The sequence below is a fragment of the Littorina saxatilis genome, linkage group LG14, assembly GCF_037325665.1.
Source record: "Littorina saxatilis isolate snail1 linkage group LG14, US_GU_Lsax_2.0, whole genome shotgun sequence".
Taxonomy (NCBI): domain Eukaryota; kingdom Metazoa; phylum Mollusca; class Gastropoda; order Littorinimorpha; family Littorinidae; genus Littorina; species Littorina saxatilis.
Window position 1 is genome coordinate 36,233,780 of NC_090258.1, and position 25,842 is coordinate 36,259,621.

Below are 25,842 nucleotides of genomic sequence, written 5' to 3' on the forward strand. Positions count from 1 at the left end.
GTGGAAAGCTAGCAGCAACGGAGTCGCGCTACCCAGGTGTCTGCGTGTTTAGGTGTATTCAGCCACCTGCACTTATGGCAGAATGACCAAGGTCTTTTACGTGCCATTGTGTTGACACGGGGGTGGGACATGGCTTCCGTCTCTGGGTCTGCACATAAAGTTGACCCGTGTCCGTCCCGGCCCGAATTCGAACCTGCGACCTTTCGATCACAAGTCCAGTGCTCTACCAACTGAGCTACCGTAACGTGTATTCAATGGCAACTAGAAAGTATTCTCTTTACTTGTTTTCAGTAATACTCCAGTTTGATAATGATACAGACTTGCGACAAGAAACATAGTTTATATATTGGTCTTCTTTTTTTTCATTGTAAGTATTCAAATCCATGTCACAACCTTTGGTTTTCATGTTACGAAGGTGATGTAGGCCTACTTTGAAACCCTTGTAAAATTTACTGAACGCAGAGAAACAAAAAGTGCAAGTATTTCAAATTCTTTCTCTGTCGGCCAAGGATATATATTGCCGCGGAACCAGTATTTAATAATGAAATAAATGTCTCAGTTAAATAAAGAAATATCACCTTCATAACATGGTTTCCATTTGTACACAGCTCTGGAAAATAAACCAAATATGCTGTGGATGAAGTTTCGTTTTGAAGCTTATAGATATCTTACTTCATGTGTAAACGATCATATGAACCAGAGATGGGGTGAGAGGATTGTTCAACCTGGACAGGCACTAAATAGAAACAGTAGGGCTGATTGCTGTGGAGAGTGGCAGTTTAATTACTTAATTGATTTCGCAGATTGGTATATATAGGTGTCAGCTAAATTACAATTCAGCAGAACAGTTTCCGCTCTGCGCAGAAAGCAGCTAAAGACTGTAGATGTTTATAGTGCAGGTGATATATAGGCTGTTCTTATCCCAGCTGAAAGCTCGGGACGGATCTATGGGTATTTTACAAGATGGTCTACGCTAGAAGTAAGGTATCCTTAATGTTTAAATCTTATACACCTAATTCTCAAAATCGTGTAGGGATGTGTGTAAGTCCTCGAGGTCTGAACTGATGAAAGATGCAACTAATCCTCGCGTCATCCAGCGCATGTTCGCATACAACACAATGGTTATGTTCAAACATAAGCAAACAGCTAAACGTTAATATCAGCTATACACAGACCATGTTCACACACACACACACACACACACACACACACACGCACGCGCGCGCGCGCGAACATTCTTAACATAAAATCTCTCATGACAATCATCCAACACATTAGTAATTACCTTGGGGAAAAACACATAAGACAACTGTCGCGTCAGATATTTCTTTATTTCTAGTTAATACTGGCTTTGCCCTCACATTTCCTACCAGGCTTCCCTCTACAGCCAGCTGAACCAAGTATGATACCACACATGTACGAAAAGCAAGAAATAGTGTGACGAGTAGCCTCCCCTCTCTGTTTGAAGTACCTTTTTGACGCACCAACCGCCATTATGAGAGGGGAGATTACTCGCTTACTTTGTTTTGATTATCTCATTTTCGGGAACGTCAAATTTCCTTGTGTTTACGTCTGGCATTTTTGTTCTTCTTATTTCTTGTTTCAATATAGATATTTTTTTAAAGTTTGTGCGGCAAAATAGTATTAAAGCACCTCTCCCTGGGCCACAGTTTGAGCAAGTTCAGTTGTGAACATCATGAAACAAAGTGGAAGGCACACCAACATGAAATGATTTACAAAGAGACAATCAACTGAAACTAAAAGGCACACTCGTAGGTGACAAACCAATCTACAACACTGTGACGTGCCTGTAAGTATAACAAACAAACCCTTTAGTCAATATTGTGAGTATAACACGCCGAAGAGTGCATTGTGTGCATTAGGTAACACCGCGAAAAACAAAGATTAAAGGTGCGTACTGTACAGTCCTTCCTGCATAATACGAATATGTTAGGTTGCCACCGCGCAGATCCTTCCAGGCGTGTACTTGGAATCAGAGCGTCTATCAGCTTGAACCCATACACAAAATCCTGGCTGCTTTCTTCGTAAGGGGGAAATTATTGTTGAGTCAATTTTGTAATTGACAACAGTTTGATGCAGCAAACAATTCCAGTCTACACAGAACGCAGCTAGGCCTACATTCCGCTGTTGGTTCTTGGTATGTGATCAAGTGGGAGGATGCTCTCACTCTGTGTAAAAGCCTGGAGAGATCTGTGCTTGTCGACATGACCGTTTTACACACGAGAAAGGTGGTGCTTGGCAATGCCAAGCGTCTTTAGCAGTCCCTGAGACGCGGAGAAACCCTTGAGCAATTCACTAGCAACTTCACTGCTTTGTGTCATGTCCTCTGGCATTAAAATGCGCACCAAAATTTACAATCAAAGTAGCAACTTCATTACGATGTGTTGTGTCCTTTGGCACAACAATGCACAACCGATGCAGAGATACTCAGAGTAGGAATTTTAGGCTACTTTGTGTCATGTCCTTTGGCATCAATATGCACACCAACATGCATAATCAAAATAGAAACTTCACTATTGTGTTTCCTTTTGCATCAAAATGCACACCCAATTCACACCCAAAAGAGCAACTTCACTACTTTGTGCCATGTTCTTCGGCATCAATATGCACACCAAAAGACATAATCAAAATAACAACTTCACAATGGTGTATCCTCTGGTATTAAAATTCACACCCAAACAAAAAAAGAGGTAAGTGCACTATTAATCAACATCGTAGCATACTCTGACGAAATAATGTTAAAACGACGTTACTGATCGTAAAAATTGTCAATATAATTGCAAACACACACACACACACACACACACACACACACACACACACACACACTACGTAACTGGAAAATTCTCCGCAGTTACTGATCACACACACACACACACACACACACACACACACACACACACACACACACACACACACACACACACACACACCTTTACCCACTCCACGCACACAGCTGCATCCGGTGACAGGAACACTGCAGCAGAAACCCAGGTAGCTAATTACGTCGTCAATCTCGTAATGACAAACTTCACTGATCTCGCTCTTCCTTCCGTTGCACGTGCTGAAATGTGAAGGTCAATGTCGTTACTTCACTGGGTGATGCCTTGACATTGATCTTACCCCCGTGTCTTCCTTCCTACCAGCGTCGTAAGAGTTTCAGGATGTGATGCCGGTTGAACCCAAAAGACCCTGCATCAAGGGGCTTGGGTGCATATTATTAGCTGAGGTGAACAGCCGTCAGAGCTCTTGACATATATGCACAGCTCAGTTGGTGCACACAGATCGATCAATCGCGGACAGTCCGTGAGAGTATCTGATCTGTCCAAAGTGTCACAGACTAAGCACGTGGACTAGTCAACAGACTATTCAAACAAATCGATCCGCACCAGTTGATCAAACCTTGAGGTTTAGAGTCTTTGAATCAGGACGCATCACTCTGCGTAAATGCGTTCGTCAGTGACAATGAGTAGTGGATGCATGCAGTCGTATCTGGACTAGGCGTGTAGGCCAGTCTGTGAACATGCCGACGTGAAGATCCGGATGCACAGATAGAAGACGAGGGTTCGTGATCAGGGGCAGGGCCTGATGATCAGTCCGTCGTCGCAAGTCTTTCGTCCTGAAGACAGTCATGGGCACTATGGTCAAAACTTGAAGGTCATGAATGAAGGCCGAGTCGTGCAACCAGGACTGAAATGATTCAGAACGTGTCGGTCATGATTTGACAGTCAAGCCGTGAAAGTCAGAATAAAAATGGGTCATGACATGTAGGTCGAGGCACAAAGGTCGCGACTCAAATATAAGTCACAGGTGAAGGTCAGGGCAGAAATGGTACACGAGATGAAAATCTGCAATTAATGGTCACGACTCATGTGAAGGTCAAGGCACGAAGATCAGGAAGACGTGTAGGGGTCATGGGGTGAAGGTCACCACGCGAAGGTCAAGACGCGTGCATGGGACTGGAGTGGTCAGAAGGGGAGTCCGGCAGGGCGGTCAGTGACGACGTGTGGTCCGTCATGGAGGGGTGGAAGGGGGCGGCGGGGTCTGCCATGGCGGTGTTGGTGGAGGTGATGGAGTCGCCCATGATGGGCTTCATGACGCCGTCCACCTTGTCCTTGACCAGCTTGGTGCCCTTGACCCGCTTCCACTTCATGCGGCGGTTCTGGAACCACACCTTCACCTGAAATACAGAGTGAATCGTCGTTTTAAGTTCTCTGCACTTTGCGCATAATGATATCACAAATCGAGGAAGTGTTGACCTATTCCAGAGCTAAAAAAAAAAAGAAGGAAAAACAGTTGGAAGTATATGGGAACGAAGAGCCTGGTCGACCAAAAGGCGAACGCGGAAACGGACAGAAGGAGAGACTGCGAGGCAAAAGAGAAAAGAACGTTACATAGTTATGTCACAATAGAATAGATATATATATACAATAGAATGGTGCTATACTGAATGAAAGAGTGTGACATGAAGTTCTTGTACATCATTGTAAAGAGTGTGAATGACGTTTTAGTTTAGATGTCAAGCGCTTAGAGCAAGCCTTTTTAACGAAAGTTTTTGATTTAGCGCTATATAAATGTTCTTATTATTATTATTATTATTATATAATATGATCGTGTCACGGTAACAGATCACATATGGGGGGGGGGAGGGGGGGGACTTTTTTGAAACGTTGGCAGAAGACGCACTTATTGTTGGGATTTTTTCTGACCTCACGAATACATCTCAAGTCTGGCTTGTCCTTTAGAGAAGTCCACGCACAATCTATCCATTTGGAGAAAACAAAATGCATCTGTGATATATATGTAATTAACAAGATAGGTTCAAGCCAGTCATGTTTCGACAAATTGACATCATATCCATCAGTCTGTTGACCTCCAAAGTCTTTGAAAAGACAGCTGGACCAAATCCGCAAGCGTTTTAATCTTATTTGTCTTTTCATTAAATCCACAGACACCGCAGGCCCACAGTTCCCTTGAGAGCGCATTAAAACTAGATCGTCGGTCTGTATGGCTCACCTGTCTCTCCGTGAGGTCGAGGGACACAGCCAGCTCGTAGCGCCGGAGCCGCGTGAGGTAGTTGTGGACGTTGAACTCTTTCTCCAGGTCATTGATCTGCTGTTTGGTGAATGCGGTCCGCTCCTTGCGAGGCTTGACAGACAGGTCCAGCTTGTAGGGGTCCACACCGTCTGTAACACAGAAGAAACCAAGTTTTAGCGTGTGATGGCTGTCGCTACTCTGTGTGTGACAACGTCTGGAGGGATGAAAGTTGAGGATTTTTTCAAGACAGGTGAGGTTAGTTAAAGGTCAATGCCGATTCAGTTGCCCTGCTCTGACTCTCTGATAGGACTTTTCTTACATTTTTGAAGGTCTTAATTTTGTTTGGGGAGTACCACTGCATGAATGAAAGTTTAGAATTGTCGAAAGCGGCAAAAAGGTTGGCCAAAAGTTTAATGTCCAGAGAAAGAGCTAATGGTTACCCTGCAATATTGAAAGTAAATGTAATTGTGCATGGTAAAATGACATCTGGTTTGCAACCATTTTGGAAGCGTCGTTTCTGTCTGTTTATTTGAAGTGGTATAGAGGCTAGCAGAAGATTTACATGTTTTATGTTTGTGAAGTCAGGGTTGCACATTGCTGTCAAGTATACCGACGAGAGTGTTGTTCATGCAAAAACAGCACAAGCGGAAGCGCAGAGTTCACTCGTGTCATTAAGATGTTGTTTTGAATGCTTGATTGCCTTTTTTTTGCGCACAGTTCTAGAAACGCGAACGAGAAGGGATGGGGAGGTGGGAGGGAACTTTTGGCATTGGGGGATGGGGGGGGGTTGACGCGGAGGGGGGGGGGGGGAGTTGCAACAAAAATGTGAGTAGAAACATCAGCTGTTACCCCCTTCCCCAACCTTTACATCCGGACAAGATGGCAATATTTTGTTGAGGGGGGAGATGGAGAGAGAGCGGGGTGCCTATCGCGGTTTGAATAGCGGTGCTTGTTGTTACAGGGGGGAGAAGGAAACGGCGAGGCAAGACTATCAAATTTGTGCAAACACTGCTCTCTGTGTGAAGACCGGAGACCGTGGGCCTGATACAGCAGCTGACACAAACGGCAGAGAGGTGCTGCGTGTTTGCCTCCCTTTGAACACAGGCCTCGCTCTCCCAGCCGCCACCCCGCTAAACGCACCCCTGAGGCTGCGCTAGGGACCCTTTGCTGTCTCTTTGAACGGGCCTTGTCCAGGGACAGGTGGTTGTCCGGCCACAGTCCTGTCTTCCAGTGAGTGTATCAAACTACTAGAGTCGCAGTGTACGTATGGCGGCATTTCGGTGCCAAAAGTAAGATTTCAATAACAACAAATCCACAATGAACGCCTTGAAGGACACTGCTACATTATAAGTTACCAAGATTGCGTCCCTTTGAACGTGTCGTGTCCAGAGACAGGTGGTTGTCCGGCCGGAGTCATGTCCACGATCAAAATGTTTCAAACCGCCATCTATGGGGGCATTTTAGTGCCCGAAGTAAAATGAACAAACACAAATTGCTACATTGGCGGTGAAAGTAGTTGATAATTGTTTTCTGTGGTTTACCAGCCCAAAACATTCAGAATCCAAAAACAAGAATGGTAACTTATTGAAACGTTTAATTTATGACAAAATAAAACGTTAAACTTTAACACGGTATTTTGACTCACTGATTTCAAAAGTGGACACACAAACAAACACCTATGATACAGATGAGGAACTTAGAGATTATATAGGTTACACACTCCGAGTTCTGATTATCTTGCATATTTTCCCGAGGGTCGATTTTCAGGTATTACCGAGCCTTTGGCGAGGTAATACCTGAAAATCTACCCGAGGGACTGAAAATATGCAAGATATTCAGGACGAGTTGTGTAAGCTTTTTATCCCATTACTCCGACGTTTTCATTAAAAACACTAACTTTTTCCACTGAAACCTGCCGGTGCTTGCCAAAAGCCTCCGCAAACGAAATTCATGTCAATGAATTCATGCGCAAAGCCAGTTCCCTTTTGTCTGCATAATGGACGTCGTCATTCGACTTGTATGTGGACATTCAGTCATTCATATTGCTTATAAAAAGGTCTGCTATCTGCTTTTACATTTTGAAAGTCATTTTAAAATATCCCTGTGTATATTTGACATCGGCTTTCGTTATACTCGATTCGGCATACTGGGTTAAATGTTTTACCAGAATTGCGCACGATAACGGCAGCGCAACGAATTCAGTTCGGGCCGTGCTGGTTTGGTCGTTGACCCAAGTCAGTGTTACTGTTAGTCAGTCGGTGATAGAAATTGTGGCTATCATCGCGCTGTTCTGTTTCGGTTTTCACACGTGGGTTACTTACATATATTCAGTCGTCACGTTTGAGGTGAGCCAAAGCTTCAATACTTCGCCTGTTGTAGACGTTAAGCGATAAAGCCTGGAAGTTGTATGTCGGTACTGAGAGCCGGCGCGGTACTTCGCTTTCTACTTTGTCCCGGTCTTGAGTTTGAACACCTAAGGTTGGTTACATCTAACACCTCACATCCTCTTCTCTTTCCATATATATCTTAACTGTATCTCCAACTTCTTTTCGTCTTCTTCTTTTCATTTTAATGCCACTCACTCATTTGTCGCTGAACCCCGCATTGACTGATTCACACAAGCCCGTCTAGCAGACGACAGTTCGAACAGCCTTGAACAGCACGGTTGCAAGCAGATTTAGCTATAAATCGAAGCACTACACTGAAAGCCAAAGCAAATAACCAAATAAGAAAACCCAACGTTTGATTTGACTTCACGGTGACTCTTCTGATAATGTTTTTAGCGTTAGAATGGATCTCAACGGGTTCCCAGCTACGACAACTTTTCCAGAGTTATGCACCGGCATTGAATTGCTCAGGCCTTCGACAGTCGATGTCAGTTTCAGATTGAGTTTTCGAACTACCAGGTGTCTGGGTTGTGTTTTGATTGTGCTCTCTCTCTCTCTGTCTCTGTCTCTGTCTCTCTCTCTCTCTCTCTCTCTCTCTCTCTCTCTCTCTCTCTCTCTCTCTCTCTCCCTACCTCCCTACCTCCTCTCTCTCTCTCCCTACCTCCTCTCCCTCTCTCTCTCTCTCTGTCTCTCTCTCTCCTCTCTCTCCTCCCTCCCTCCCTACCTCCTCTCTCTCTCCCCTCTCTCTCTCTCTCTCTCTCTCACACTCTCTCTCTCTCTCTCTCTCTCTCTCTCTCTCTCTCTCCTCTCTCTCTCTCTCTCTCTCTCTCCTCTCTCTCTCTCTCTCTCTCTCTCTCTCTCTCTCTCTCTCTCGCTCACGGTTCTGTGTTGATGGCTGTCTGTGTCAAAATTAGGGAGTATCGTCCCTTGATCCCACTCGCGATACTCGTTGAACATTTCTTTGACCCATCCTGAACTCAGGTCAAAATGAGTTTGGCTCATTCTCTCCCTGACAAGATGCCTTGAGTTTCCCGATTTTTTTATTTTTTTTTACATATTTAGAGCTTTTTGTAATGTATTATTGATATAAGCAGATTCGCGATCGTCGATAATGATTTTTCATGGTGTTTTGTAATTTTTAAATTACAAAGGAATTGATATGTAAGACAGTTTCAAGCGAGCTATTTTTCGCGGCTGTATTTACTGTGCAAACAACTCTAAATATGGCAAAAGTGTCACGTGATAATCAACCGTTTGGTTTCGGCGCTAACTGGAGCAGACGATTTTTTCTGTAACCAGTTGACAGAGATGAAACCATATATTACGGTCTTCTTCCGGCAGCAGTCCCAAAATTTCGACTTGTTTTGACCTCAGTCGGTAAGATTGTAACATTCTTTTCTACTACTTCTCTGTTAAAGCTGGGTGGGAACAGTTTGATTTTATTCATTGCACAGCTTAATCTTTCTGATTCAATTACTTTTCTTTTATAAATTAGTGATTTAAAAAAAAGGGAGACATTTGTTTCCTTCAGGTGAGATTTTATTCTTCAAAATTAAAATTGATGAACTACTTCCTGCGCGATATCAAATTCGCTGGGAACTTCCTGCGCGATGTCAATTGATATACAGTTCCTAGTTGACCAATGACAACAGCATGTTTTGTCATGTGATTAGTAAAAATGCGATTTTATCTCTTTTATGTCACTCGATTCACGTCAATAATGCAGACACCCGTCATATGCGCGTGTACGCAATGAAAGAAAATGAATGCTTGCTCGAGTGTCTTACCAACTTTTGGGGGCCTTTATCGAGGAACGGAATTGCACTTTTAATAAGCAGTGACCACGGAGATCTAATTTGAATATAATCCAGCTTTAGGTTCATCCCTGTCATTTCCAGTCCCATGATTGATTCAGATATCAAACAGACGGCAAGAGTAGTACTTTCTTTGAGTATATATATATATTTTTTTCAAATTAGCTTTTATGTACTTGCGGATTCCGTTACCAGCGCAGTCTGTGTGATTTTGTTTAATGAGGCCTACTCATGTAAAGTAGAAATCTAAACACACCCGAACCGATCAAAGTTATAAAGAAACAATTGGATTTTCGTAGATTAAAGCGAAATCGAACATTACGTTTAATTCATTTATTTATGTATGTATTTATTTATTCTGTGTTTTTACATTTAGTCAAGTTTTGACTAAATATTTTAACATAGAGGGGGAATCGAGACGAGGGTCGTGGTGTATGTGTGTGTGTGTGTCTGTCTGTCTGTGCGTGTGTGTGTGTAGAGCGATTCAGACCAAACTACTGGACCGATCTTTATGAAATTTTACATGAGAGTTCCTGGGAATGATATCCCCGGACAATTTATTCTTTTTTTTCGATAAATACCTTTGATGATGTCATATCCGGCTTTTTGTAAAAGTTGAGGCGGCACTATCACACCCTCATTTTTTTATCAAATTGATTGAAATTTTGGCCAAGCAATCTTCGACGAAGGTCGGATTTCGGTATTGCATTTCAGCTTGTCGGCTTAAAAAGTAATTAATGACTTTGGTCATTAAAAATCTGAAAATTGTAAAAAAAATATTTTTTTTATAAAACGATCCAAATTTACGTTCATCTTATTCTTCATCATTTTCTGATTCCAAAAACATATAAATATGTTATATTTGAATTAAAAACAAGCTCTGAAAATTAAAAATATAAAAATTATGATCAAAATTAAATGTTCGAAATCAATTTAAAAACACTTTCATCTTATTCCTCGTCGATTCCTGATTCCAAAAACATATAGATATGATATGTTTGAATTAAAAACACGCTCAGAAATTTAAAACGAAGAGAGGTACAGAAAAGCGTGCTATCCTTCTCAGCGCAACTACTACCCCGCTCTTCTTGTCAATTTTATGGTCTTGTTGAAAAATTGCATTGCGTTCAGTTTCATTCTGTGAGTTCGACAGCTTGACTTAATGTTGTATTTTCGCCTTACGCGACTTGTTTTTATTGTGTGTTTTTTATTTGTGCATTCGTGTATGTATTAATGTATGTGTTTATTTCTATACCTACTTACTCATTTATTCCTAAAATAAACTTTTTGGAAAATAATGTGTTTAAACAAACGAAATCAAAGGTAAATTTGTTTTAAATTGCAATTTTGTTGTACTCGTATAACGTTAAAATGCCCTTCGTGGAAAAGATAACCATACAGTTAGAGATTTAGATCTGTCTTACAATATTACATTGCTTTTTTACCATGGCATTATTTGCTCATAAACGTAGTTACCAAATAAACGAAACGAACAGAGGCAACAATATTTTCGAGGAGTACAAATATCGACAGCAACGCCTGGGCAGCACCAAAATTTCATAAAACTATCAGTGAATACATGACATCAAGAAAAATATTAATATCTTTAGAGTACGTGACCCCCCCCCCCCCCCCCCCCCCCCGAAATTTAAAAAAAAACTGCAAGTGCGGAAAAGTTCTTTTCGCGCAAAGCAGCAGGGATGTCCACAATAATTGAGTGGAAAGAAAAGAACGAGCGAGATAGGAAAAGGGAGGCACAAAGTGGCTGAGTTGTTTTGATTTTGCCCCGTTTTTCTACTTATACTTTTGTTTGCTTGTTATATATTGTTAAAGCATCTTCTTTTTCGGCCGAAGGGTTTCGATCAGCTTGGGACTGACTCACTATACGGTGTTCAGTTTTAAAATTTTAGCCGGACCGACTGACTGAATCAATTGACAGATCAATTGACTGAATGTTTTAATATCGCTTACAGCGACTTGTTTATCGTTGTCTGTCAAAGCAATCACACGATCATCAGTGACCACTTGCAGATACAGCCATAGTGGCATCATGAGATAACGAGCATAGTAGCGGCCACAAAGGACTCATTAGATCGTAAGAGGAGAATCAGTGATGATTGCAGCTCCCTATGCCCAGATGTCTAACGTGACTTCACACTTTCCGTGCAAGACGTTTTCTGGCGTTGAATGCAGAGATGCTGTGGCAAGTCTTCACTTTCTGTGACGGAATGCTCTTCGCACACAGCTGACTATCTTGACCATCACTATCCCAGGGCTTCCCGCCTGCCGGCACCGCCCTGACAACAACACCTTGGCTGTCGGAGCCAGCTGATTAGCTGACAGGCTGCTACTGGTCGTCCCGCCAGTAATTATCTCTCCCTCTAGCTCATATATATAAACCCCGCCCATCTCACCCCAGCCCCTGATGTCACGGCGATCCTCATTAACTTGCGGTTGTTCCAGGGTGCTGAGCAGGTAGGCTGGTGGTAGCGGGATTACAGTGGGTGCTCCTGCCCCTCCCCTCGTCCCATTCTCGGCCAGTGGTCACTACACATGCTCACTTCATCAAATTAAACTATGAAGGCACACTGACTGGTTTCAAGTGTCTTCAAAAAAGAAAAGAAAACACACTGATTAACATAACAAAGTTTATCAATCGGCATTGGCTAGTGATATTTGTAGATGTGATACCGGAAAGACATATCCGGAATAGAAATCAGAGATAGTCTTTTTCGCTGTGCTCTATAATGTACGTATTCCTATAATGATTTGCTGCAAAATGTTTCGCGATTATGCTAATTAATCAAATGAATTTAAATCGGCGAGCGGTTTTCTACGTCAACTAACTTTGTCAGAAATCCCGAGACCCATCACCTTTGTTATTTTCACTTTCGGTGCTAGTATTCACTGAATATACCTAGAAGTCTTTGCGAGGAAAATGGGGGTAATTTGGACACCCTAAGAACAAGACGCTGTGGCTGGCCCATAGAAGTCGGTGAGCAAAGACCGCAAGGTTTTCAAGATTGGGGTTAGACCTACACATGTATGCAAGTAAAATAAAGGATCGTATGTGTTTGGTCTTAAAATTTGAGAAAATTTCAAATTTGCCGACTAGTCGGGTATATATTGAACAGAGCAAAGTTCAAATTAGCCGAACTCCTTTTGACATGTATTTAACCCAAGCCGACTTTCATTGCTGCCAGAGCTTTCTCGTGTCTTCTTCAGACCATTTTCCATGACTGAAAGACCAAAGAGTAGAAAGTGCAATTTTCTAACATCAAAACACCTGGATTTGCTAACAGCTGTTTTACGTTTATATTGGACATACCCGAGGGTTAAATCGAGTATTGTTTCAGGCCTATCTTGTTGTTTACTAGAGGAACATGTTAGGATTTTCAATAAAGAAGATCGCAATTCATAAAAATAAAAACAAAGTATTTTGAGTATAAATTGAACAGTGTTGGTTATATCAAACAAGGTGTTCACATTACACGCAATTTCTGAGTTCAAATGACCCGACTTCATACAGATGTAAACTACAGTCCACAATATGACCCGACTTCATACAGATGTAAACTACAGTCCACAATATGACCCGACTTCATACAGATGTAAACTACAGTCCACGATATGACCCGACTTCATACAGATGTAAACTACAGTCCACAATATGACCCGACTTCATACAGATGTAAACTACAGTCCACAATATGACCCGACTTCATACAGATGTAAACTACAGTCCACAATATGACCCGACTTCATACAGATGTAAACTACAGTCCACAATATGACCCGACTTCATACAGATGTAAACTACAGTCCACAATATGACCCGACTTCATACAGATGTAAACTACAGTCCACAATATGACCCGACTTCATACAGATGTAAACTACAGTCCACAATATGACCCGACTTCATACAGATGTAAACTACAGTCCACAATATGACCCGACTTCATACAGATGTAAACTACAGTCCACAATATGACCCGACTTCATACAGATGTAAACTACAGTCCACAATATGACCCGACTTCATACAGATGTAAACTACAGTCCACGATATGACCCGACTTCATACAGATGTAAACTACAGTCCACAATATGACCCGACTTCATACAGATGTAAACTACAGTCCACGATATGACCCGACTTCATACAGATGTAAACTACAGTCCACGATATGACCCGACTTCATACAGATGTAAACTACAGTCCACGATATGACCCGACTTCATACAGATGTAAACTACAGTCCACAAAATGACCCGACTTCATACAAATGTAAACTACAGTCCACGATATGACCCGACTTCATACAGATGTAAACTACAGTCCACGATATGACCCGACTTCATACAGATGTAAACTACAGTCCACGATATGACCCGACTTCATACAGATGTAAACTACAGTCCACAATATGACCCGACTTCATACAGATGTAAACTACAGTCCACAATATGACCCGACTTCATACAGATGTAAACTACAGTCCACAATATGACCCGACTTCATACAGATGTAAACTACAGTCCACAATATGACCCGACTTCATACAGATGTAAACTACAGTCCACGATATGACCCGACTTCATACAGATGTAAACTACAGTCCACGATATGACCCGACTTCATACAGATGTAAACTACAGTCCACGATATGACCCGACTTCATACAGATGTAAACTACAGTCCACAAAATGACCCGACTTCATACAGATGTAAACTACAGTCCACGATATGACCCGACTTCATACAGATGTAAACTACAGTCCACGATATGACCCGACTTCATACAGATGTAAACTACAGTCCACAATATGACCCGACTTCATACAGATGTAAACTACAGTCCACAATATGACCCGACTTCATACAGATGTAAACTACAGTCCACAATATGACCCGACTTCATACAGATGTAAACTACAGTCCACAATATGACCCGACTTCATACAGATGTAAACTACAGTCCACAATATGACCCGACTTCATACAGATGTAAACTACAGTCCACAATATGCACACGGATGCGGAGTCTTTGAATTTTTCACACACAAAGTAAGGAGATGGTTTATGAATCTAAACAGATTAATATTAATTCTTCAAATGTTAAATGTTTTTTGTTGTACGTCTTTAAATAAAATAAAAACTTTCACATTCAGCTAAAATATTCTAAAAAAGCTCACCTGCCACCCGTTATTTGTCGTTGCGCCATGTTTTCTTATGCAAACGTCTTTGACAATCACCAGTAACGTAAAAATACAGTGACGTAAACAATTGTTACACGAACTATCAAAATATTCCCCTTGTTCAATTTACCCCCCCCCCCCCCTTACCCTATGTTCTGGTAACTTAAAGTTAGTACACCTAAAGCGCCATTGTGGACAGTTTTCTGACGATTTGGACCTTTAAAAGTTCAAGGGACATTCGCTGTATTGCAATTTAGAAACACCTGCAATGATGTGCTCAAAACTGCTCCGAAATAGCTGTCAGTCATTTGTAGAGTCCATAAAGTACTGCTCCAAAACAGATAACTTTTACATTTGAATTGTAATTAACATTGGACTAAATTTTAAAAAATGAAATAACGCCTTGTTTGTTTGTTTGTTTGCTTGTTTGTGTTCAAAAACAAGTAGGGCACATATTATCAGCTAATCACGAAGATAAATAATGTGTAGCAAACGAACTGGGGTGTTATTATTTGTGGTTCTTCACATTACTTGCCGCCGACTCAAGTTAGGAGCGTCTTTTTCTTAGATTCCAATAACGGTCATAAATTAGAAGGTTGGTTGCACGTGCCAGGTGCGGTAATCTGGATTACAAGACATGTGGGCTTTTTTAAGTCTTCAAGGGGGTGATTTACACAGACAAAAGGACACACTAGCGTGAAGCCAGCGGCACTATGATGTTATTTCGTGTGAAATTGATATGCTTTAGAGAGGCAAAACACGCTGTACTTTGGGCAAGAAATAGTTCTGGTTTCAAACAAGAATGAATACAATTAATTCCAATGTTACTGACGCTATGTTGATTCACAGACGGGTTAACAATGGTAAATTGATTCACACGTTTACAAAAAAAATGTCTTTCTTTCTCTGTGTCAGTCTGTCCGTCAGTCAGTCAGTCAGTCTGTCTGTCTCAGCGTCTGTCCGTCTGTCTGTCTGTCTATCAGTCTCTCTCTCTCTCTCTCTCTCTCTCTCTCTCTCTCTCTCTCTCTCTCTCTCTCTCCCTCCTCCCCACCCCACTATCTCTGCCTCTCTGTTATTTGCATCTGAGAGAAGAAAAAGTGGTCATTATACCCACATATTCCTCTGCCTTGTAGCAGAAGCTTTGCAGAGTCAGTGTGTAGTTTTTAGAGCCCCGGAATAAGGGTGGGAAGCTATGCTGCGCTGCTAGAGCGAGACCATGACGTCTTTACCTCTCCACACCGCCCCCTGTCCTTCCTCCCCACTCTCCCGAGGGAGAAGTCTGCTAAAATCATCAAGATATTCAAACCTTCCCTAAGCTCTCGTCACTACCCCCCCCCCCCCCCCCCCCCCCATTCCATTTTCCTCTCTTTTTCTTCGCACCTCGCTTCTTACTCCTTCATCGTTTCACCTTTCTCTCTGTTTTTCTGCATCACTGTCTGTCTGTCGGTCTGTCTGTCTAGTCGACTGTCTGTCTGTCTGTCTGTCTGTCTAGTCGTCTGTCTGTCTGTCTGCCTGTCCGTCTCTCTCTCTCTCTCTCTCTCTCTCTCTCTCTCTCTCTCTGCCTGTTTGTCTGTCTGTCTCATGTGTTTGTGTGTGTGTGTGTGTGTGTGTGTGTGTGTGCGTGTGCGTGCGTGCGTGCTGGCGTGAGTGTGTGTGTGTGCGTGCGTGCGTGTGTGCGTGCGTGCGTGCATGCGTGCTCTCTCTCTCTCTCTCTCTCTCTCTCTCTCTCTCTCTCTCTCTCTCTCTCTCTCTCTCTCTAGCTCTCTAGCTCTCTAGCTCTCTAGCTCTCTTTCTCTCACTCTAGCTCTCTTTCTCTCACTCTAGCTCTCTCTCATCCCCTCCCTCTCTTTCTTTCTCTCTGAAAGGGAAGATCGTGGCATGAAATATTCCCTTCAGAGCAAATGCATTTAGCAGTTGTTGCCTCCCACCCTCAGCCTTCCCCCTCCCCCTGGACCCGTGTGCTGCGTTCCTTGCCTCTCTGTCAGTACTACAAGTGACTGAGTCTCAAAGATACGTCCTGCTACTGTATACTCATACTGTAGTCTTCCGCTTTCTCAGAAAACAAAACTAAAACCTGAAAACGGCCTTTGTAGTCTTGAGGATGGCAGTGCTCTTAAAATGTGTTATTGTGGCATTGGAAATATCAGAACAGCAGTGAAATGCATGAGCTTCAGTGATTTATATCGTTATACCATGTACTTCATACTTATGTTCTGTATAGGCTTGAGATCAAGAAATGATGTTATATAACACCTTATTGTAAGTCAAAATACTGGTTCCTCCTAACCCCGGCCCTTCACCCCCGAAAATTAAAATTAAAAAAGCAACATCGTGTAATTCGGTTTGAGTTGGAAATCTCAAAAATGATCTTGGGAGCTTGGAATGTCGGATATGCGACAACAGGCGGAAAAAATCTTACGCCTGATCAAAGTCTACATGGTGACATCATTTAAATTGCTTAGATATATGAACTTCGCATGATTACCAAGACTGCATGTATATAGTTTGACAAGATTCTACGCATGGATGTTCAGGAATTAGAATAATGCAAGAGGATTACTAGCAATGCGAATGGATAGCTTTCCCGTGTATAGCAGCTCCACATGCACGTATGAGCATGTAGCACAGCGAAAAGACACGAAACTGTTTAAAAAGAGGAAGCTGTTCATACGAGAATGTAGAGACAAAACAAGAAAACACATAGGCAACCCCTTCCGAATGAGCGATATCATAGAGAACACAGTACTGTCCTAACGGGACAGCAGGGAGCGTATTCATTATATGGCTTGAGACTTTGATAACAAAGAAAAACAAACTAAACTTCTTGTCTGCCGACTCGCATTTTTGTTTGATTAATTGCCTACGAGGTCGTTCTTTATGCGAATTATTATATTATTCAAGGCGGATTGTTTTGTTATAACTTTGAAAAGTGCAATACCGACTAGATAGAGACATCTTACAACTTTGTAGCTGCAAAATTGAATAAAGACCAATCGTGCGTAATATTTCCCAAAATATTTTCACAGATTAATGATTAAAAAAAAATTAAATCTTACGCAGTCGAAGGAATCTTTAAATCCCATCCACTACGTGACTAGTATGATATGGGTTGACCGCATTTCGCCTTCTAATCACATTCACATAAATCATAAATCTGCGAGACATCATATTACAGATTTTTGTTTCTTACTTTTTTTTTAACCCCGAATGTAACTTTGTTGCTGGAAAAAAAGGGATTACAAGTTCAACATCCCCTAACAACAGCCATTACTTTTGCATGCATGGTCGCGCAGGAAAATCACCGAGGCTTGAACAGAATATTGTTCTCCTGCTGTCATAAAAGAAATTGCAGTAAAAAAAACAATAACGGTGAAATAAATGTGTGCATGCTGTTGCTGACAAAAAACGTGTAAATATACATGTATTATATAAAGGGGTGAAAATAGCAAAATATGACTGAGACATCCAGAAGATTCATCTCCAAGATGAATTCGACTAAATTATTGGTGGGGGAGGGCGGGGGGGGGGGGGGGATAAAAATTAAAATAAAGAAAAGAAAAAAATGTAAAGAAAACACGGCAACAGTAAACTCCTGACGTAAGTTATCCAAAATAGAAGGAACTCTCTCTCTCTCTCTCGTCATTATAAGTGATTATAAATGACTTCAACGTGCAGGACCTGATCGAGTGCTTTTGCCTCCCTCGCTGTCCCGCCCGGACTATGTTACAAATTAATTCGTTAACAAATTGCAGTTTTTGACTCCGTGCAAGAAATTCAGTGAAACATGGTATTTTTTCAAATAGCTAGATGCATGAGGCACGACTGAAGGCCCCCGGTGCACAGGGATGTGAGTAGCCACAAACTTTATTTGTTTTTTTTCCACTGATTTGTTTTGAGAAGAGGAATTCAAGCAAAAACACCATAAGAATAACATTCTTTGTAATAAAAATAAAAATATTCGAGAAAAGAAAGTTTAAAAACAAAACACGTCGTTGTGAAAATCAAAACATTTGTGTACCTCTAAATTCAAAATATTCTTGTATGAGCTTTACTATAATGAGAAAAAAATGTTGTTGCTGCTGCTCTTGTATGAATTACTGTTGTGCTTCACAGTTAAACAAGATCTTTTGCTTCCAGAAAATAAATTACGTTTGTGTTTGGGAGCATTTGAAGCACACTGTCTATCATAAGTTGTTCAAGGTATACATAATTATATGAATGAGCTTCCACTGATAAAATGCTTTCTTGTTTGTCTGTTTGTTTGTTTGTTTGTTTATTTGTTTGATTGTTTCTTTGTTTCTTAGTTTTTTTGTTTGTGTTTCTTGGGTGTTGCTTGTTTGCTTGCTTGCTTGCTTGTGTGTTAGTTTGTTTGTTGATTTGTTTGTTTGTTTGTTGTTTTTGTTTCCTGGGTGTTGTTTGTTTGCTTGCTTGCTTACATGTTTGTTTGTTTGTTTGTTTGTTTGTTTGTTTATCGTTGTTATGTGCTCATTTTAATGTGGCAAATTCAGTCGTCTTCGCGAAGCTCGTTGCACGAAGCTTTGTCACGGAGTTTTCGGTAAAAAGACTTTGAGAAGTCTTCGCCAAGTAAGTTCCGACTCCATTATAAGGAAGGCCTTGAGCCCTCTACATTATAGTTTATGAAAATGTATTGTATTGTGGTAAGATTTTACAATAGTTATTAATTTCAGATGATATGTTGTAAATTTGATTTGATTTATGAAGTCTTATATCGCGCGCGTATCTCCAGACTCGGACTCAAGGCGCAGGGATCTATTTATGCCGTGTGAGATGGATTTTTTTACACAATACATAATAATAATAATAATAATAATAATAATAAATAACTTTTCTATAGCGCGAGTCCCATCAATTGGCTCCAGGCGCTTTACAAATTCATTATAGAATAAACTAGCACAAATCAACAAGCATACAAAGCATACATTTAACTGAGACATAACACCAAGAACCCAAGCACTAAGCAAAACTTAGCGTACAATGTTAAAAGTACACACACACACACACACACACACACACACGCACGCACGCACGCGCACACACAAAGATACCATTGACAAAGAGACCATAAAGCACATACAGGGTAGAGAGTTCCAAAACAGAATAGAGTTGTGGAGAGTCTACTCAGGCTAAGCAAAGGCTTTACGAAACAGGTATGTTTTGAGTTGGGTTTTGAAGGAGGAAAGGCTGCTGGAATCACGGATAGAACTTGGAAGCGAGTTCCAGACGGTCGGAATCTGGTACCTAAAGGTTCTTTCACCAAAGGTCTTGGTCCTGGTTTTGGGGATGCGAAGGAGTTTTTCAGAGGAGGATCTGAGAGAACGGGATGGCTCGTAGATACTGAGGGAATGGGACAAATAGGGGGGAAGTGATTTCTCAAAACAGCGGTACCCTAACAGAGCGAGCTTGTACTCGATTCTATACTTCATAGGAAGCCAGTGAAGGGTGATAAGTAGGGGAGTGACATGGTCTTTCTTAGACTTCTGCAGAATGAGCCTTGCAGCACTGTTCTGGACTCTCTGTAAGCGATCAAGTTCTTCAGTGGGGAGGCCGGCAAGCAATGAGTTGCAGTAGTCAAGTCGACTCAAGTCCTTCTTTCAGTATGTCACATACTTTCCCATTTAATTCCTTGTAAGGTAAGTCCTCGCGGTGTTTGCAATTTTTCAAATAAATATTTTAGTAATTTCACGGTTGCAAAAACAGATTTGTCATTCCATCTGAAGCGCGATGTTCTCACAGAAGAGACGAGCTTCTGTATGTGAACTGAGTCACACGCTAAATGCAACGACATCAATATTCTGTCAGTGCAACCAGTAACTTCCAGACGTGCTGCCCGTGCGCTGACCTGTGGAGCAGTCATTTGTCACAGTCGCTTCTTTTGTGAATGGTCTCAACAACTCTGCCAACTGCTTGTCGGATTGGTTGGTTGGTTGGTTGGTTGGTTGGTTGGTTGGTTGGTTGGTTGGTTGGTTGTTATTATTCTTTGTCGTCTCTTATTCAATGCTATTCGAGACGGATGCAAGCGTGTTTACTTTTTTACTTCACATGCTTAACTTCGTCTATTTACAATCTGAAGCATGTCCATCACTGTAAATAGAAGGTTCTAAAACGTCAACACTTTCACATTTTGTACCGTTACTTCATATCTTGTTAAAAATCTTGATCTCAGTTGAAAAATTAAAAACTATCTTGTTCGGGGGAACATCCCGGAATAAACCCTTTAGAGTTTCTGCACTGTGATGTTTGTCACGAATTTTTGCTTGTCGGATAAACATTGTAACGACCACGCTCTTGCAAGAATTTTATAATTTCAAAACTGTCACATCATATGTACGGATTTTGTCGTTGACTGTCTTTTGTCCAATAATAGGCTTGTCCTGTCAGAGTAATATCATCAAATCAACCCAGAATAAACTTGCAGTAAGAGCACACGCCTGTATGCCTTCCTCATCCCTTTTCCCACCCAATCTATTCCCACACACAGCCTTTTTTCTCTCGAAATCCACGTTTGTCAATAAATTGGCACTTGGGAATACAAACAATTTTTTTTTACTAATTCGGTTTTGCTTCTAACGTGTCTCAAAACTCCACAAGGGCCAAGATACATTTACATATATAATATTGTGTGTTCATGACTAATCAGGTAATCTCAAGCGCATGCCTAGATCGTTGTGTGCCGCCATGGACCTATCAGGACACGTATATAAACTTCAGTAATCATCGACCATGACAGCAGCCACGATAGTAGAGAAAGTAAATACTGAATGACGAGAGAGCAGAGGGTTTTTTTCCTTGAGAACAGGAACACAGTTACACAGCTTCAAAAACAACACATGGCACCGTCTATACAGTTACTGACATAATACTTTGACTGTTTTCGTTCTTTAGTCTGGACAAAAACATTCACAACACAGCTCAATACAAGTAATCTAAACCTTGGTTGTTTGTTGATTGCTTGAATGCTTGCTTGGTTGCTTGCTTGGTTGCAATAGGTTGGTTGCCTGCTTGGTTAGTTGACAGGTTGGTTCTTTGATTGTTCGATTGTGTGCCTGTTTAAATGCTTGGTTGCTGGCATGGTCGCTTTACTCAAACCAAGAAAGTGACTTATCTTGTGTACATACAGTTTACCTTCACAACAGTTTAACTGACATGAAAACTTACCTCTGTTCTCCTTCTTGTCCAGATCAGGCGACATGCGTGTGGAGGAGGGGGAGGGGGATGTGGGGGCACAGAGGGGGGAGTTGTAGCCGCCGTTGTTGACGCTCTCGTAACTCCTTGACAACGACGAGTGATGCGTGGGGTACCCCGCGGAGACGCCCAGGTCCTTGTTGCTATGGGTAACCGGGTAGTAGGCGGAGGAGGAGGACCTGTAGGAGCTCCCGCCCCGATCCATGGGTAGAGACGGGTGGGAGTACATCCCCTGCATTAGGTTCCAGTCTGTCGGGTAGGACGGGTAGCCGCCCATCCCTTGCATGCAGTCCGAGAACGGGGTGGACCTGGGTAGGAATCTACCCATGCCGTAGTTGCAGCCAGGGCCTGCTGACAGCGAGGTCTGCACTGAGGGTCTGCAGCCCCCCGCCCGCTCAAGTCCCTCCATCATCTTTCTGCAAGGTCTGCCGTCACAGGCAACACCACTAGCGTACTGGTGACGTCACTGGGGACGCTGGTCAATGGTGACTTCACTGGTATAGCAGATCAATAATCCCTTCACTTGTATAAAGCAGCTTAGAAATGTCGACACTGACAAAACAGCTGATACCCAGTAGTGATACTCTGTCTGATTTCACTTATCACATAGAAATTAGCTCTGTCTTTAAGTCTCAATCAACACAGCGTATTGATGTCGTCACTGGTGAAGCAGATCTATGACGTCGTGACTGGCAACACAACTCATCGATGTGGTCACTGATGACATCACTGCATGTTAACACAGCTGACTGTGAAACCCTCGGCAGAAGCACAGCTCGTTGATGTTGTCAAAGTAGTAATCTCACTGCCTGGTTTTACTGGCAACACCCCGGCACTGTTGTCATTGGCTGGCTATACACGTCACAACTGTCGTCACGGTCACATACACGTCACTGCTCTACGTCACTGGTAGCGCATCTCATCACTGCCGCCACTGGTAACACTTCTCATCAACATGGTCTCTCACAACAGTACTGAAAACACACCACGCTTGTTATTCGCTACTGACATGTGACGACATGTATAACACCAATGACCATGCACAGACCGTGTGTAACTACAGTGCAAGCCCACCCACCACGCCGCTTTCAAGATCCTCCATTTGATACTCCCTCCCTTTTAAGGCCCACATTTGAAAATGTGTATGCTATGATGAACTTGTTATCAGAGTACACTCTACGGTCTCTGTTGTTATATACTAACTGTTGGCCGTCACATACCACACACATTGTTTAAAACGGTTTTTTTTATTTTTTTATCTTGCATTTATAATTGCAACAGAAACGTTCTAAGGCCTCAATAGAACGCCACAACAGTGGTTTTCTTATCACTCAGACATATGTAAGAGGTTCACATTTATATGTGTACATGATACTGTTTAAATCTTGAGATGTATTTTCATTTATTCCAGTGGTGCAGTCACTTTGCAAAGAGAGTCCCTTAAATACAAATTTTGATTATCCCCCCTGCACTACTCCTTAGTCTACACTTCTGTGTTGAGGATAACTCTGGTGTGACCAGTGTTCTTGTCTTCCCCTGCCCTGAAAATGTCTGTCTTGTGTAGGGATACAAACAATTTATAAGCAATAATGTACTTTTTGTATTAAAACATTTAAAGTTAATATTTTGGAATCTTCTCCTATGTTATTAATGAATAATTACAGTATTTTGAGGCACTGAAAGTAGTTGAGTGTAAGGAACTAGTTTCTTCTGGCTACAGGATAAGACAGTGCTTATCCTGCAGTTCTGCAACTTTTTCCCTCCATTTTCGGCCATTTTTCCCTTTGACTCAGGAGCATGGCTTAGTGATGATGATCTGATATGAATTTGTCCATAAATTATGGCCGCATTGACAGCATTTAAAGGTATGTTTGCGTGCTGTTATTCATTCTAGTAATTATGTATGAAATTGTTGTTTAGGACTGTTTTTAGGATTTTAATAATGTATTTGCCTAGGTTTTCTGGAAGGTCTGCATGCTTGGTAGTTTCCAGACAACAGAAAGTGGACAAAGTTATTTTGTTCACAAACTATGGTCTCTTTTATTCCTATTATGAACAGAAACATTTTCTTTGGAAGGATTGTATTGTTTGGCAAATTATGTGGTGAATTTCGAGTTTACTGAGAATTCTATGGCTGTCTGGAAGAGGAAGATTTCCCGCCATAGAGCTGTGTCTATTTTTAGACTCATAAGTAGACCGGTTTTAGCATTGCCGGGTCAAGGTTGTAAGAGTGTTTCCGGTGTAAACAAAGCAGACGACAACAGATTCAGAAAATGTTCTATTCAATCTTTGTCACTTTTTCTGGTGTGGTTTCTCCTACCTTTGAGTGGAATGCACATATGTGGTGTGTTATTCTTGTGTAATTTGTAGTTTTTCTGATGTTTGATATTATTTTATTGGAAGATTTTCTTGGTTTTGAACTTAGGTTATTTTCTTGTGGTTGTTCGTTTTGCTTCAACCTTAAGAATTGAGTACATGAGAGAATGTTTAAGGAATGCTTGCTGTCCAGCAATGTAGTATGTTTTATGACATTACAATGTATATTTTCAGCTGTACGGTTGTCAATTGCTGTCATGTGGATGTGGATGAGGCCATAGCTGACGAGGCTGGCGTTGCCTAAATTGCCTTGAGGTGTGTTTCAGTCTGACGTTTAGTATGATGTGCACTTTGATGGTAACATGGTTACTTTATTATTGAGTTACATGCCTCTGAACTTAGATCTGTTATTAAACCCGTTTTTATGCTGTACTTGATTGCATTTTCATGCAGTTGTGTAATTTCACTGGTGATGTGTTAGTCATCACCATTGATGATCCATTTTTCCTGTATTCTGATAAGACTACATGCTATTTGTGCATTCATTGTTTACTACTTAGATCTGTTATTAAACCCGTTTTTATGCAGTACTTGATTGCATTTTCATGCAGTTGTGTAATTTCACTGGTGATGTGTTAGTCATCACCATTGATGATCCATTTTTCCTGTATTCTGATAAGACTACATGCTATTTTTGCATTCATTGTTTCGACCATCAACATTGAACGCAGAAGAAGCATTCATTGTTTGACACTTTCTTTGTATAATTATAATGATGGTTACTTGCTGTCATGACTTATTTGCATTGTATTATGTTACAGGTTTTTCGGTTACTGAGGTGTTATCCTGAGTGCATCCTAAATAAACTACTGTGACTTGAAATGGTGTCTTGTGACCCGTTGGATGGATGTTTTCACACATAAATGGCATCACAGGAAATAAAACGCTTAACAAATAACAGGCTTAAAATAAAAATACTACAAAATCAGGCAGTACGTTACAAAGGCTGTAGCTGAAATGTTACCAGGATGTTAATATAGAGACGGCTAAAGAGCGAACTTTTACTTTAATGTGAAAAACTCTACCCAACTCTTCCTTGTGTATGGAGCCGAGATCCTGCTCAGTTGCTGTCACTATAGGTTTGCCACATGCAGCAGCCTTTTATATCCGGTTTAACCAAATCATATCCGGTTCAAATTGTTTGTTTAATCCGGAACACATGAGCAAAAACATTTCGCAGTTAACAACAAACCGTTTCATTCGATATTACATTCCTTGAGAACTGAAATAAAAAACCCAATATTGTTTAGTAAACAACATACCGTCTCACTCCATTTGTGATTCAGTCTTTGATAAAGCTGACGGAAGACGAAGAAGGGTGGCTTGCTGGCAGTAATTACGGTGAACGTCTAGCAGACGAAAGGATGGATAGATGCTCGATCATTTGCAGGTATACCGAGTAACTTGCACTGAAGAACTGTCGCAGGAATGCCTCACCGGTGACGTGATACGCTCACACACACCAGATGACGTTGAGATTAATCGCTGCTACTTTTCTCTCTTCTCGACACAAAACGGTGAGAAGCTAGTTCCTGATTCTCCGTTTGACGCTTATCGTGGTAGTCTTGGCGCTAAGACGTGACAAAGTTAGGAGCCTCGACTAAACGTTACAGGCACCGAGACATTGTCATGTTGATGACCGTGAAATGATGATGGTGAAGTCCGTCATTGGGCAGCTTGGTGGGGATAAACTGACACACGCTGAAGTCTCACAGCAAGGCACTGTACTGATTGTGAGGAGGAGGGGTAGAGCTGCCTGTGATCATGAGGGGCTGGTTGTGACCATAAAGCAGTCACTCACT

General features: G+C 41.6%; 1 protein-coding gene and 1 long non-coding RNA gene across 2 annotated transcripts; one reads left to right on the forward strand and one right to left on the reverse strand.

Annotated features, from left to right (window-relative positions):
* Nucleotides 1-1,312: 1,312 nt before the first annotated feature.
* Nucleotides 1,313-25,810, reverse strand: LOC138947668 (homeobox protein MOX-1-like). The gene is made up of 4 exons (XM_070319196.1): nt 25,303-25,810; nt 21,638-22,638; nt 5,038-5,207; nt 1,313-4,201 (listed from the first exon to the last, which is right to left on the reverse strand). The coding sequence occupies exons 2-4, from the start codon at nt 22,074-22,076 to the stop codon at nt 3,962-3,964; spliced, it is 849 nt and encodes a 282-aa protein (XP_070175297.1). The 5' UTR covers nt 22,077-22,638; nt 25,303-25,810; the 3' UTR covers nt 1,313-3,961.
* On the forward strand, nt 23,453-24,862 carry LOC138947667 (uncharacterized). The gene is made up of 2 exons (XR_011449747.1): nt 23,453-24,295; nt 24,802-24,862. It is a non-coding gene; the product is annotated as an uncharacterized lncRNA (long non-coding RNA).
* Nucleotides 25,811-25,842: the final 32 nt, after the last annotated feature.